The following is a 13,235-nucleotide window of genomic DNA, read 5'->3' as shown; positions in this document are numbered from 1 at the left end:
AGCACTTGCCGAATACAGACTCAATACTAGAGAGCTGGAGAGAGTATAAAATGGCAGTTCCCACGCACGGTGCTATTCTGCTAGACGACACTCTGGAATACGTACTCCTTGTGCAAGGATACTGGGCACGAGCAAGCTGGGGTTTCCCTAAGGGAAAGGTATGTTTGTTTCCTTCGTAACAGTAGATACTACACTGTAATGCCCAGTTTGACATACGATGCATCATTTCAAATATTGCTACCGTCCCCTAGGTGAACGAAGGAGAGGAGCCACATGCCTGTGCTGTCCGAGAGGTCTTGGAAGAAACCGGTTACGACATTTCATCCATGCTTCGACGTGAGGACTTTATTGAACTCAAGGTCCTGGACCAACTTGTTCGACTATACCTCATTGTGGGCGTTCCACGTGACACAAAGTTTCAAGCCAGGACACGCCGAGAAATTAAAAGCATCGAATGGTTTGCAATTGCTGACCTTCCATCTCACAAGCGGGACCAGGCTCCAAAGGCAACGTTGGGATTGAGTCCAAACGCGTTCTTCATGGTGATGCCCTTTGTAAAGCCACTGAGGAAGTGGATTTTTAACAGCAAACAGCGTAGAGCACAGCAGGGAAGGGCAAAGGAGCGATCCATTACAGACAACGAGAAGCTGAAACAAAAACAGCAGCAGTACTTTGCCTCTTTGTACCAAAACGAACTTGCAGACTTTCTGCGTGTAGCAGAAAGGCAGAATGACCGATCCCCATCTCCTCCAATGACAATGCCACCGCCACGTTTCCAAATCGCACAGCGAAGGGACGTGAAAACGCAGGTAATATTCGAAAGGGAAAAGCTAACATGTTGAAATGGTAACCAAAGCTGTTATCTGCTTTGCAGGAGTGCTCCACAGCCCGGCGCACACTAAACAGCGAGTTGGGATGCAGAGCAGGGTTCAGAAAGAACATCATCCCCATGTTCAGTTCTCCCACATGGACAAAATTTGCCTTGGACAGGAAAGCACTAATGGCATGTCTGCAAGGATGACATGGCCATGTATTGTGCTGTTAGGGGCATAAGACATTGCTGTGGTGGCCTCAGCCAAAGTGGTGTAAAGTTCTGAACAGTGCCCCCATGGCATCGACTGAGGGATGTACGAGAGTCGCTGTTCTTATAAAGAATGTTTACTGTGTGAGAATTCAGGGTTGCACTGTATCGTGAACAAATCTACCAGTCTGGGTGGACTAAATGTCATGTAGTAATGGTTACTGTTGATGGTGTAATGCTACTCTGCAGACGTTTCCTTATGGGTGCGGGGGGAAGGCTTGGAGGTATTCTTGGCGCAAATAATTATAGTATCCAGTAATATGCTTTTCCATCTGAAGCATACGTCTATCCTCAGCACGGTTTGCCCAAGTCAGAGGACTAAGTGCTGCAAGAGCGCTGCCAAGGTCGAGGCTGCCGCATGTCGACAACTATGGGTCATGGCAAGATGGCGGCGCTTTGTTGATTTCCTGCGTCTGTTTGGGTTTGACCTATAAATGAATTTCGTTCGCAAAGCATGGAAGGATGAACAACGCTGGCGTGTCTTTGCCTATCGCGGAGCACCGAGTCTTTCCAAAAGTGAAATGTTTGCCACGCAAGCAAGGGGCAAACGAAGGAGGAATGACACGACTGTGCTCGCAAGATTCGACGGAACACTAACCATCAATACAATCACTCCGTAATTTCTACTTTGGATGCCACTTAATCAAAATGTTTTCATACGCATATCGTATCCGGCGTCTCCAAAAATTGCATTCGGAACGGTTCATGGGCCTGAACGCGGTCTCCCTCCCCGACTGCCTGCCTGTGGGAGCGGTGTACCGTTCCAGTCTGCCCGCTACGCCGGTATCGACGCCGATACGCGAAAGCTGGATTTTTTCGGAACAGCAACTACGCGATCGACTTTGCAAAACCCCTTCACCTAGAAAGTGTCGCTTCTTCGACCCGAGGCGTTCGGAATCGGGACTAAACAGTTTCGATAGCGAGTGGCTCGACAGTGCGCGCCAGAGAATGGGCTCGACGCAAGATGAAGATTCTGACAAGTCGGAAACTAGTCCTGAAGACGTTGATAGTGTGAAAGAGAACGAGACCTTCCACCAGAAAAAGTTATTTGTAGGGAATATCAGCTACCGCGTAAGTGCTCCATGTGCCCTGATGGTCTCTGTATGAACGCAAGTCATTGTAACCAGTGGTTTATCCAGAATCCCAAGCACGGAGGGGTGTTTGGAAAAAATTTGGGGTCTGTTACGTCTATAAGGCTTAACATATCATTACTGACATGTGTCTAAAGCTGAAATCGCGAGGGCACCCCCCCCCCCCTTGTAGGGGGTACACAGGTGAAAAAGTTAGGGGGGTGTAGGGATGTCTGGATAAATCACAGACAACGCAGAAGCAGGAGATGACAATAATTATTTCTCTAGTACAGGTTGGGACAAAAGTTTACGGAACACGCGAGCGGCGTATTTTTTCGTCGGTACGACACCCTAGCGGCTGGCGGAAGCGGGTGAGTTCACTGCTTCGGAGGGGTGCAAGCGTGCGATGCCAGAGACACAGCGGTAGTTCCGGTATCGCCTGGTTGTTTGGGAAGTGGAAGCTACCGCTGTGTGTCGCTAACAGCGTACCCTTCCACCCCTCCGAAACAGTGAACTCACCCGCTTCCTGCAGCCGCTAGGGTGTCGCACCGAAGAAAAAGTACGCCGCTCGCGTGTTCCGTAAACTTTTGTCCCAACCTGTACCTTTGAGTGTTTACTCATACTTGTGCTCTGAGTGTGTTTGTATATCTGCATTATAATAGTACTCAAGAGGACTTAATACTGACAGAGGTATTAAGTTCTGTCTACCGGGTGTCACAAGTGCACCTTGTCATTAATTATCCGAAGCCCATGTCCCACAAACATATTGGGGAATGCCAGTCTTAAGTAGTACACAAACCGTGCATGTTTCTGGTGTCTCTCGATAACCTGCAGCTTGAAGGTCAATGTACGACCAGTACTACTCGCACAATAAGCATAAGTATTATGCATTATAATACCTCAGAATCAAAGTTTTAGTATCAATTATAACACTGATTTCTGGCAAGTATTACATATTTGTATTATTGCCCACACCTCCACAGTTGGAATATGAAGGTACTAATAACATGATTGCATGTGCAGGTGACGACTAAGCAGCTACGTGAGTTCCTTGCCAGGTTTGGGAAAGTGGTTGACTGTGTCATTGTTCAAGATCATGTAAAGCATTGGCCAAAAGGGTAACTCATTTTCCCCTTCAGGCCCACTGCCATTATAGTCAGGAGCCAAAGCGACATTTGTTTTTCCGGCAGGATTAATACTGTCTTTATGCGCTTCGTTTCAGGTATGGTTTTGTGACATTTTCCAAGGTAGAAGAGGCTCAGAAAGCCAGAAATACCCCAGCTAGTGATCTCATGCTTGATGGAAGGTTCGTACCAGTTTTTCTTGTTACCTTCATAATGATCAGTATCATTCGTACCACTGATTTTTCCAGGGAGCTGAGATTGCTTCCAGCAAATCAGAAGAGGACATCAAAAATCCGTGTAGAAGCTGGAGCAGCTCTTCGAAAGAAAGAGCTGGCCGTAAGTCGCGTTGAAATATGCTACAGAGAGGACCTCTGCTGGGGAAATGTTCGCTGACCTTTAACACACATTTTTCTGTGGGCTCGACAGTCTGCCGCGGTGGAAGGGACGTCTCTTCCTGACCGTTGCATTCTCAAAAGCAGGAAGACATTTAGGGCATGCATGCCGATGGGCTTTTTAATGTCTGGGGTGTGTCGTCCTAAAGAGACTTCACTCAACCTTTATGTTGATGAAGGCAATCATTGAGACATTGCAAAGTTGCCTCTTTATTGTCTTTGCAAAGTGCTACATACTAATTACAAACAGACCAATGGGAACAAGGTGGACGCTGTCCGTGTTCCCTCTTGCGAGACCCTGTCCAGTACTTAAAAAAAATAGCTTGTTTTCTCATTATTGTGTTTTTTCCCTCATACTTGCAGAAAGAAATAGACGGCGATGAAGATGATGACGAGGATGACAATGATAATGATGCAACTCCAGTCACACCACCCCCTTCTCCTCGCCGTTCCGCTGATCATATCAACGACCTTCCTGATGACGTTCTGTTGTTAATCCTTGGTCGTCTTGATCTCAAGATGCGTGCACGTGTTGAGAGGGGCAAGTGTACTTGTATTTTGCCAGGAGAACTCGAGAAGCTTTTATGGAAATCTTTTACATTACACGTGGTAATACATGGAGAAGGACCACGTTGTCTGCTCACTGTCTTGTTCCATTAGCCAGTGCTAATGTTATAGAATACACTACTTTGTGTATTTCTCATGTTGTTCACGATATATGTGTGATTTATTTCTGTTCGGCTAGGCATAAAATAGTGGTCCTTATCGACTCGTTCTTCGGGTTACAGTTCAGTATTACATATTTACATATTACATACATATTTACATTACATATTTAAAGGCACAAGTATAATAATTAGAGCCTGAAGTTTTAGGGTTTAACCTGATTCTCCCCCGAATTTGCACCCCGAATTGAAGGTTGCCTCTTTAGGGTGAAACCCGATTTTTACCCGGCAAATTGCCCTCACTGAGACGTCTGTAGGAATGGACACTAGCTTGTTTGACAACAGACACAGATTCATCACCATTTGTACCGAACCAGTTTGAGTAACTGAGCCCGATTTCTCCCCGAATTTAGCGTGCTGGAAGTTTTTCCACCCGAATTTGCATGAATTTAGAGCACATGTTTATTTACCCGATTTTTACTCCCCGAATTTAGAAAAAAAATATTTCCGGAAAACTTCAGGCTCTAATAATAATGGAGCTCACAAATTATGATAATAATTGCAATATCTATTAACAGTACAGTACAAGCAACAATATAGTGAGTGGCAGGATTTTGTATTGCACCGGGCATCTCCTCACTGTTACATGATCCTGTGAACGTTGTATATTGACCGGTGTTTGCAACTTTACAGTGTTTACAACCAATTTCTGTAGTTGGGTTCAGTTGTGGGATTTCTTAGAATCGCACTTTGGAGTATGGAAAGCTTTGAGTACTTGCAGAAGCCTAATCCTAATGACATACATGCAGTATGCAAGAGGTGGCATTTATTGACAAGACAGTTGTGGCGCTCACAAGAGAAGCTGGTCTTCACAGGCATGTTTTCTGTCTGCCATGGCAAACGTTAGTATCGTTTTACTAATTTTTATACAAGTACATTACACAAAACCTCCCTGTATATAAGTTGATAGTTTTGATTTGTGCAATAACCTGATTGTCAGTTGTCCACACTTCCGTTAGCATTAACAATCGACATCCTACAATCGATCGCTCGGCGTTGTGGTGGAGCACCCAAACATTTGGACCTGTCGACCGCCTCGCATGTTCTGGATTACAAAGTCTCGGAAGTCATCAGTGAGTGGCCGGTTTTTCCGAACAGCCTCTCTGTGTGTAACAGTACAACGCTCCTTGTTTCAGGTGGATTTTGCCCAAACCTGGAATACCTAGATTTGTCTTCGTTACGACTCACAAATGTGGGGATCCAACAGATAGCACAAAGATGTCAGAAACTGAAGGTAATGCATGTCATATTTGTTCAGTGCAAATGAGAATGTGGATTGTACATTTAATGCACTTCATGTGCCCGACACCAGAAGATGCAATTTTTTGTAGACAAAGTGCTTGGACATGGAACAGAAGCTTGCAGCCATGTTTGAGAGGAGCGTTCATACTTTTTTGACAGGCAACTATAGTGAAAGTGTGATGGTCATAAATATCCTTTAGGGCGGGACTGTAGATATATATATATATTAAGCGAAGATATGTGTAAAGATATATGCATATTTGCAGGTTGTGCTGTTGAAGAAGTGCTCGGACCTTGGTGAAAAAGGGTGGGTATATTTATAACATTGTGACACTGTATCATTTAGCCGTTTTATGTTTTTGTGTAAGAAAAGATGTTGGACCTCTGGTGCTGTGCAAATAGTGCATATTTACTATGGTTGGAATACAGATCAAACCACAAATTGAAAAAAAAAGAGGGTATATCTGACTATGCATATTAATAATCACAGTTACTAATTGAAAAAGATATAACACATAGAATGATTGTCTAGCTACTACTACTACTTCAACAATTAAACCTGAAATAATGCCAAGGTATACTCAGCAGAAGTCATATCAGCTTTCTTTATTATTGTATCGTCATTTGTGTATCCAAATGTAAATTTAAATGTATGTAAAATTTAATGTATGGTACAGTATGGTACAGTGACTGGTACTGGTGCTATACTTTTACTAAATGTCACGGATGAACAGCTGATTGCAGCTTGACGAAACTTAGTTACAGAGATCGCTTGTCACTTTTGGACTCAGTGTCCTTTCATGAACTCTGTCAACTTTCATTCCACTGTTCTATTTTGTGCGTATGTGCCATGTGACCACACTCCAGGAGAAAAAGTGGCTTGGGAAGGGGGAATATCTTGGCACTTGTAAATTGCTTTGGTCTTAAAACTGAATTTCCTCAACAGCCTCTGGTGGCTTCTACACCTCTGCAAGCATTTGGAACACGTCGACTTCACTGACATACCAAAGCTGACAGGCCAAGTGAGTACAATGCTGAGGCGCTCATTATAATAATAATGATGGTGGTGCACTGTGCTTCCATGTTTTTATCCCTTGTCTGTGCCATGAGGTGTAATGCAGGAATTTTCCACAGTGCTTCCACATGTCAGGCTCACGTCTTCGAGTAGTTATCTTGAGTCGCTGCTCCGGTGTAACTTCCAATGGCTTTGGGAAGATTGCAGCCAAATGTCTTTACCTGACAGAGCTGGATCTGAGCGACTGTCTGCAAATGACGGATCACGACCTTTCACGATTATGCCAAGTAAGCTGCGTTTCAATGTTCCACGAGTAGTTGAAGTGACATTCAAAACATTGTGTTAATGCTCCAAGTGCTTACTGTTTCCTTGCACCTTTCTAGAATCTCAGGGCATTACGGATTCTGCATTTGAAGGGATCGTTCTTAACATGTAAGTCTTACGTGGCACTCAGAGTTATCAGAGAGCCGTTTGACAGAGTGCTCAACACAGACATATACAGTTCCAACAGATCTATTCACTGTACAAATTAGTTTGTCAGGACAAACCTTGATTTCTCACCGAATTACGTATTCTGACTTTCGGACTCAATTGCGCCAGGTAATTAAAGGAACAGTCGCTCTGTGCAAAAGTGGTACCGCTCTGTGCAATGTGCACTCAAGTTGGGTGTCCCAGATGGCAGCTACTAAATGTGTGTGATGCTATTGGTCTCGCAGTTCAATTTTATGGCATGTGTGTCACCTAATAGACATGGGATAGGAGCATCTTTTTCTCTTTTTCTTGAAACATGCTAATGTGCAAGACTCTACTGGGACCTCTGAGTGAAACTAGGGAATAAGTAAACAGAGTGCGGCTTGACAAAATTTACCTACACATTTGGTGAGGTGATGAAAACTGAGATCTGGCAACAGACATGAACTAATGTGCCATTGTGGCCACTTTGAAACGTGCATCCTAGTAAAAAAAAAAAAAAAACTTTTTTTTTCATTAAAAATGTTGCAGCAAAACTTTTGCTTCTTACATGTGAGAAGAAGAAAGGTATGCAATCATAATGCTAGATGATTTCAAGTTAGCTATGTATAACACTGCATTCATTGTACTGGCCTCATTGTGCTGCCTAATAGAATTCAAATAATCAGTGCTGAGCTTGATACATGCAATAATGTGATGTTTCTATTTCTTAACCCAGTAACAAGCGAGGGGCTATGCTCTATTGCCGAACTACCACTCTTGGTGAGTGTCACACATTGTACATGAAATTACAGTCACATCACAGTCCCATAAGATAATGTGATGCGATTGTGGACAGTGTAAGCACTCAAATTTTTAGTAGGTGGTCAAGTGAAGTCATTGACACAATATTGATAAAGTATTCCTGTAATCTACATTGTTTTGGCTTTCCTAACTTCCTAAGAGATCTGCTTTCTCATCCGTGTCGTATTACTTGTGTTGCAAGCAATTACAGCTCGACCATCAGGATTAATAAAATTTGCTCCACTGAATTCTTTCTTCCAGGAGGAGCTCTACCTTGCTCAGAACCGTGTTGTCGATGACATTGTGATTGCTGCTGTGAGCAGGAGGTGCAATAGGCTACGGTATGCGTGACAGGCTCGCATTATATTGTCGAGCGATCTGCTGCGTGCAAATTTGGATAATATTATGTGTATGCCTTCTTAAGGTGCCTGGACATCAGTGGATGCCACTTGGGAGTCACAGACTTATCTTTGTCGCATCTGTCCCGGTGCTCTAGACTCAAGGAGCTCAAAATCAGCTATCTTGACAAGGTACCCTACTGTTCACTTATGTGACTTATCCACTCTTATCATTTTTGGCATTACAGCCGTAGGCATTTTTGTAGCTGGTATGTATCTAGAGTAACGAGTATAGCAGTTTACGGTCACAGCCCTCTGCTTTAGCAGATTTTGCCTTCCGATCTCGATCATCATCTTGAGTTGCCCAAGTTCAAATTCAGCCACCATTTGGCACCTCATGTTCATCCGAAATGAGGTGTTTTTTTTTTAATTGTCCACCTGAAAATGTGCTTTTCTACCCAATTTCACCCCATTTTACAACTTCAAATTACAGCAAATGAAATGCGCAACACATGGAATGGTACGCATTATGTGCACCAGTGCCGTAGAAAATCCAATCAACTTTTCTTTGTTTCGTAGGTGTTCTCCAAAAATATCGTAGGTAGTGTGGTTTTCTCATAATTATGTGAAAGATGTATTGAAGCGTACAAATACATTTGAAAGACAAGTATTCCTCAGATTGTCATCTAGAAAATCGAGTTGAACTTCTTGGTCCTGCTCATAGTGGTGTTGAGCATCCTCATGGAGCACTTGCCGTGGGCATGATATTCATGCCTATAGTTAGAGCCTGAAGTTTTAGGGTTTAACCCGATTCTTCCCCGAATTTGCACCCCAAATTGAAGGTTGCCTCTTTAGGGTGAAACCCGATTTTTACCCGGTCACTTGCCCTCACTGCGATGTCTGTAGGAATGCACGCCGACTTGTTTGGCAGCAAATGCAGTTACATCACTGTTTGTACCAAACCAGTACAGTTAGTTTGAGTAACTGAGCCAGATTTCTCCCCAAATTTAGCATACTGGAAGTTTTCTTCACCCAATTTTGCATGAATTTAGAGCACATGTTTATTTACCCGATTTTTACCCCCCGAATTTAGAAAAAAAATTTCCCAAAAACTTCAGGCTCTACCTATAGTATGTAGCGTACATACCATGCTCGACTATACGCAATGACTTCGTTCTAACCTACTTGATGTACATGTGTTGCTCATCACAAACTCAACTTACCTTGATGCATAATGTAAAACCCCAAGACTAGGGAACACGAAAGGACAGACATAAACATGAATTGAGTTGAGACTTAGTTGAGACTTAGAATTAGTTGAGACTTCGTGTTTGTGTCTGTCCTTTCGTGTTCCCTAGTCTCGGGGTTTTACATTATGCATCATCTTCACCAGCTCGCTTGCTTCCTAGCCGTTTTTTCATTATCAACTTACCTTGTTTACTACTGTGATTGAAACTGACAGATCACGGACGCTGGATTGTGCTCTCTGGCCTGCCAGGGCCAGTTGGAACAGCTTCAGGCAAGAGGCTGTGCACAAGTCGGAGACAGTGGTAGGAGCCGTTTCCTACGACAGTGAAGTCAGTACGATCATGGCACGTCATAAATGTTTCAGGTGTCCAGGATCTCGTGCAGTTCAGTGGTTCACTGGAGTCCCTGGATGTCAGCGGCTGTGATGGAGTGACAAATGCATCGGTGCTTTCTTGTGCAGATTATGTTTCGTCGCGTTCTCATGCACTGGTCATGATAGTTGGAGGTAAAAAATTCCCTCAGAGCATCTTTTTCCGTGTATTCACATGAGCGACATCCTCACGGAATATTCTAATGGAAGAAAAAGTAAAAACTGTTCACAGAACAACGTCTTATGCTGAGCAGTCGCACGGCGCCGCAATATAAGGAATGGTGTGCTAAGCACATACTTGAGGACACCATTGGCGCTGTCGTCTGCTACGGAATGTCTTGTGACTGAAATGCAGGATGTTCAACTGTGGCGTTGAGCGCTCACACAACAACAGAAAGCCACGATGTTTCGCACATCTTTCGCTGGAGTATTCTGGGGTATGCAGCTCATGTGAATACATGGTCCCAATCATGTTCAGCAACTTCTAGAACACGTTATGATTGATTGCTTGAAGGAACGAGTGTTGAAGAAGATCAGATGAAACACCTGGATCATGTGACCCAACTGGAACTCTGCTTCCTGAACCTTTCACTGGAGCATCTCCGTCCAGACCGGTTAGAGCGTTTCGGTAAGAGCTGCAGTTATTACAAATCCAGGGATATTTATCACAAATGAAGTGGTGCTGCAGTTATGTACTGTTGCACGTCACAGCAATCGTGTATTCCTTCTTTTTTACTGCTTGGAGTATTTTTTGCAATGGCGAGTGGGGTTGTGAACAGTAGGTCTGGCAACTTTAACACCTGCTGCTAATTTCCCTTAAAGTACAGCTCTTGCTTTTGTTGTATTATTATTATTATTGAGCTTCATTTTAATGAGATGGGTCTGTATAGAAATTTATATAAGGAGTGCTACAGTGCCCATGAACAAGAGTAGTATTGTCTACAGAACTGTATATGGTCAGCATGTGGTCTACATGCATTTGTTTTCACAAATTACGTACACGCACTGATTTTGCTTCTTAATTTATGCAGGAGCCCGTGATAACTATGGCTTCGATGAAGATGAGGAACATGAAGGTAACCATCATTAAGCCACAATGGGGTCATTAACAACCTTGGGGTTCTAGTATGGCTGGGAACGCTGCCACATAAACCGGAATATGCAATATTTACTTGTGTATAAGTAGAGCATGAAGTTTTTGGGAACTATTTTTTCACAGTTCGGCGGGTAAAAATCGGGGAAATCAACATGTGCTCTAAATTCATGCAAATTTGGGTGGAAAAACTTCCAGTATGCTAAAATCTGACAGAAATCGGGCTCTATTACTCAAACGAACTGTACTGGTTTGGTACAAACTGTGTTGTAATTGCGTTTGCTGCCAAACAAGCTAGTGTGTATTCCTACAGACGTTTCAGTAAGGGCAATTTCCTGGGTAAAAATCGGGTTTCACCCTAAAGAGGTCACCTACAAGTCGGCCTCACGTTCACCCTGCCCCGGCCGCAAACTCGCCTCTCAACGGCTCTGCTGTAAACGTATTTTTATTTGCAGTATATCAATTTTTGCAAATCGCGCATTCAGTCATTTGCAAAATTATTCGAGAGTATTTAATTTTGCGATTCCAAGACTGTTTCCTTTCGCGGGCTAAACGTCAAGCAGTGTTCGCGAGCACAGTTTTTCGCAATTTTTTTAGCGGTCTCACAAAAATTAATACATCGCGAATAAAGATAAGTTTACAGTAATCAGCCGCTCTCGACTGCGTATATGTGGGTTTCATCTGCGTGTGGGGCAGTTCTTGTAGAAATGGCGGTAGAAAGCTAAAAAAAAGTGCAGTATTAGCAATGCTTTAGACGGAAGAGTGGACAACCTGTTACGATTTAATGACTATGAACTGTTTGCATTGGAGTCTGACAAAAGAACCAAACTAGGTCTGACGAACACGCATTTGCTTTTCATGTTGTACAGTAAATCATTCCAAGCTCACTTTTCCGTAATCATTGCATGCAGTATACTAGTGGATATTTTTGCCTTACTTTTCTCTTTGGAAAATGGAATCAACTTATGATCCAGTCGATACGGTATTTGGTGGAAGTGGTGAAGTACCGCGTGCAGGGTAGCCTTGTAATCCCTGTTTACTGTCATTCAACAGATTTTTTAAAAATGCAGGTCCTGCAGGGGCAGATTATGATGCACTTCAGCGGTTTGGCCACGACTATCTGGAAAATGATGACCCACTTGCAGGAGAAGACTACGAGTTTTCGTGAGTGTGTGACTGGTGGGTTGGACAATGATTGCGGTAGTTCTCTGTACAGCTTCGTAATTTTCTTCATAGGTCCATCTTCAGTTTACTTTGCCATTGTTTTTAATGCAGTGCAATGTAAATACGTGCTTTAGTTATGTGCTTTAGTTTGTGTGTTGTGAAATAGACAGTGCTCCTGCCATGAGGTGGGGGCCAACATTATTCCCCTAGCACCACCATGCCCTTCTGGAAATCTCAGCATAACTAATTTTGTGAGCACAGATCCATACTGTGAATTGAACAACTCGTTGTTACGTTGAAATAAATGTTGCCTTTTAGTGCGCAGCTCGTGCACTATTTAAGGACGCCTGTGACCTGCAAAGTTGTTGAGAAAATGAAATAGGCATTAACTTGAAATAAAGTTTGCAAAATGTTGTTTTTGCTTCGTCTGTCTGATTTCGTAATGCAAACCAACACCTAGTATTTGAATGCAGAAACACTAAAGTCAAAGAGAAACCAAAGCAACAAAATCGATTAGGTCATCCTCGGGTAGTAGTATCTGATTGTTCCTTTTATGGCTCCTCCATCCACACCTGTTCAAGCTTGCCTGAAGTTCACACAATATAACATATTACTGCCTGTAAACCCACCAGGCCTTGCCCATTAGTCTTCAATGAGCTGTAATATATAAATTTGGTAAATCAACAACAGAGTGTAAGAGTTTGTGTGAGTACACATGCACTGTAAAATTTGACATGGGATACCAGCTCATCACGGCCTTTCTTGTTAATTTTTATGGTTTTACGTAACAACTTAACCTGCCATTTCTCCATATGCATAAATAAGCCCTGGATTTTCCGGTTAGATGTTTTTCGGAAATTGGTGTGTGTGTGTGTGTGGAGGGGGTAAAATTTGGGTTTTATTTCAGGCGCCTAAAACGGAAATCTGGTGATATCAGGTAGAAAATTAAAAAAAAAAAAAAAAGAGCTCCTCGCATTTTAGATAAGTCAAGATATGAAAGAGCTATGCTGACTGTCCAACGCTTAATGTACCCCAGCAGCCATATTGGTGGCTAAATTGGCACTTCGCCAAGTTCATTTTCGGGTTTTACCCCAAACAACAACAGGGCTCTAAACACAA

General features: G+C 43.1%; 2 protein-coding genes across 2 annotated transcripts; both read left to right on the top strand.

The window, feature by feature from the left end:
* The first annotated feature begins 50 nt into the window (after positions 1 to 50).
* On the top strand, positions 51 to 1,021 carry LOC135369759 (m7GpppN-mRNA hydrolase-like). The gene is made up of 3 exons (XM_064603276.1): positions 51 to 158; positions 252 to 809; positions 875 to 1,021. Exons 1-3 carry the CDS (start codon positions 51 to 53, stop codon positions 1,019 to 1,021), a joined length of 813 nt encoding a protein of 270 aa, XP_064459346.1.
* Positions 1,022 to 1,439: 418 nt separating this feature from the next.
* LOC135370928 (uncharacterized) lies at positions 1,440 to 12,530 on the top strand. The gene is made up of 20 exons (XM_064604855.1): positions 1,440 to 2,152; positions 3,175 to 3,269; positions 3,374 to 3,457; positions 3,524 to 3,611; positions 4,031 to 4,208; positions 5,142 to 5,234; positions 5,352 to 5,465; positions 5,529 to 5,626; positions 5,901 to 5,941; positions 6,581 to 6,656; positions 6,769 to 6,936; positions 7,033 to 7,081; positions 7,839 to 7,882; positions 8,165 to 8,244; positions 8,328 to 8,433; positions 9,704 to 9,791; positions 9,854 to 9,994; positions 10,374 to 10,487; positions 10,891 to 10,935; positions 12,023 to 12,530. The coding sequence occupies exons 1-20, from the start codon at positions 1,730 to 1,732 to the stop codon at positions 12,118 to 12,120; spliced, it is 2,223 nt and encodes a 740-aa protein (XP_064460925.1). The 5' UTR covers positions 1,440 to 1,729; the 3' UTR covers positions 12,121 to 12,530.
* The last annotated feature ends 705 nt before the right edge of the window (positions 12,531 to 13,235 follow it).

This window comes from Ornithodoros turicata, chromosome 10 (genome assembly GCF_037126465.1).
Source record: "Ornithodoros turicata isolate Travis chromosome 10, ASM3712646v1, whole genome shotgun sequence".
Taxonomy (NCBI): Eukaryota; Metazoa; Arthropoda; class Arachnida; order Ixodida; family Argasidae; genus Ornithodoros; species Ornithodoros turicata.
The sequence above is the reverse complement of the archived record's forward strand: the minus strand, read 5'-3'. Positions and strand labels throughout refer to the sequence as shown.

Excerpts from the sequence above, each read along its gene's own strand:
- LOC135370928 (XM_064604855.1), top strand. The coding sequence starts at position 1,730 with ATGTTTTCATACGCATATCGTATCCGGCGTCTCCAAAAATTGCATTCG. Across the intron at positions 9,995-10,373 it reads ACTGGTCATGATAGTTGGAG|GAACGAGTGTTGAAGAAGAT; the intron begins GTAAAAAATTCC and ends GATTGCTTGAAG. Across the intron at positions 10,488-10,890 it reads AGACCGGTTAGAGCGTTTCG|GAGCCCGTGATAACTATGGC; the intron begins GTAAGAGCTGCA and ends TAATTTATGCAG.
- LOC135369759 (XM_064603276.1), top strand. The coding sequence starts at position 51 with ATGGCAGTTCCCACGCACGGTGCTATTCTGCTAGACGACACTCTGGAA. Across the intron at positions 159-251 it reads GGGGTTTCCCTAAGGGAAAG|GTGAACGAAGGAGAGGAGCC; the intron begins GTATGTTTGTTT and ends ACCGTCCCCTAG. Across the intron at positions 810-874 it reads GAAGGGACGTGAAAACGCAG|GAGTGCTCCACAGCCCGGCG; the intron begins GTAATATTCGAA and ends TCTGCTTTGCAG.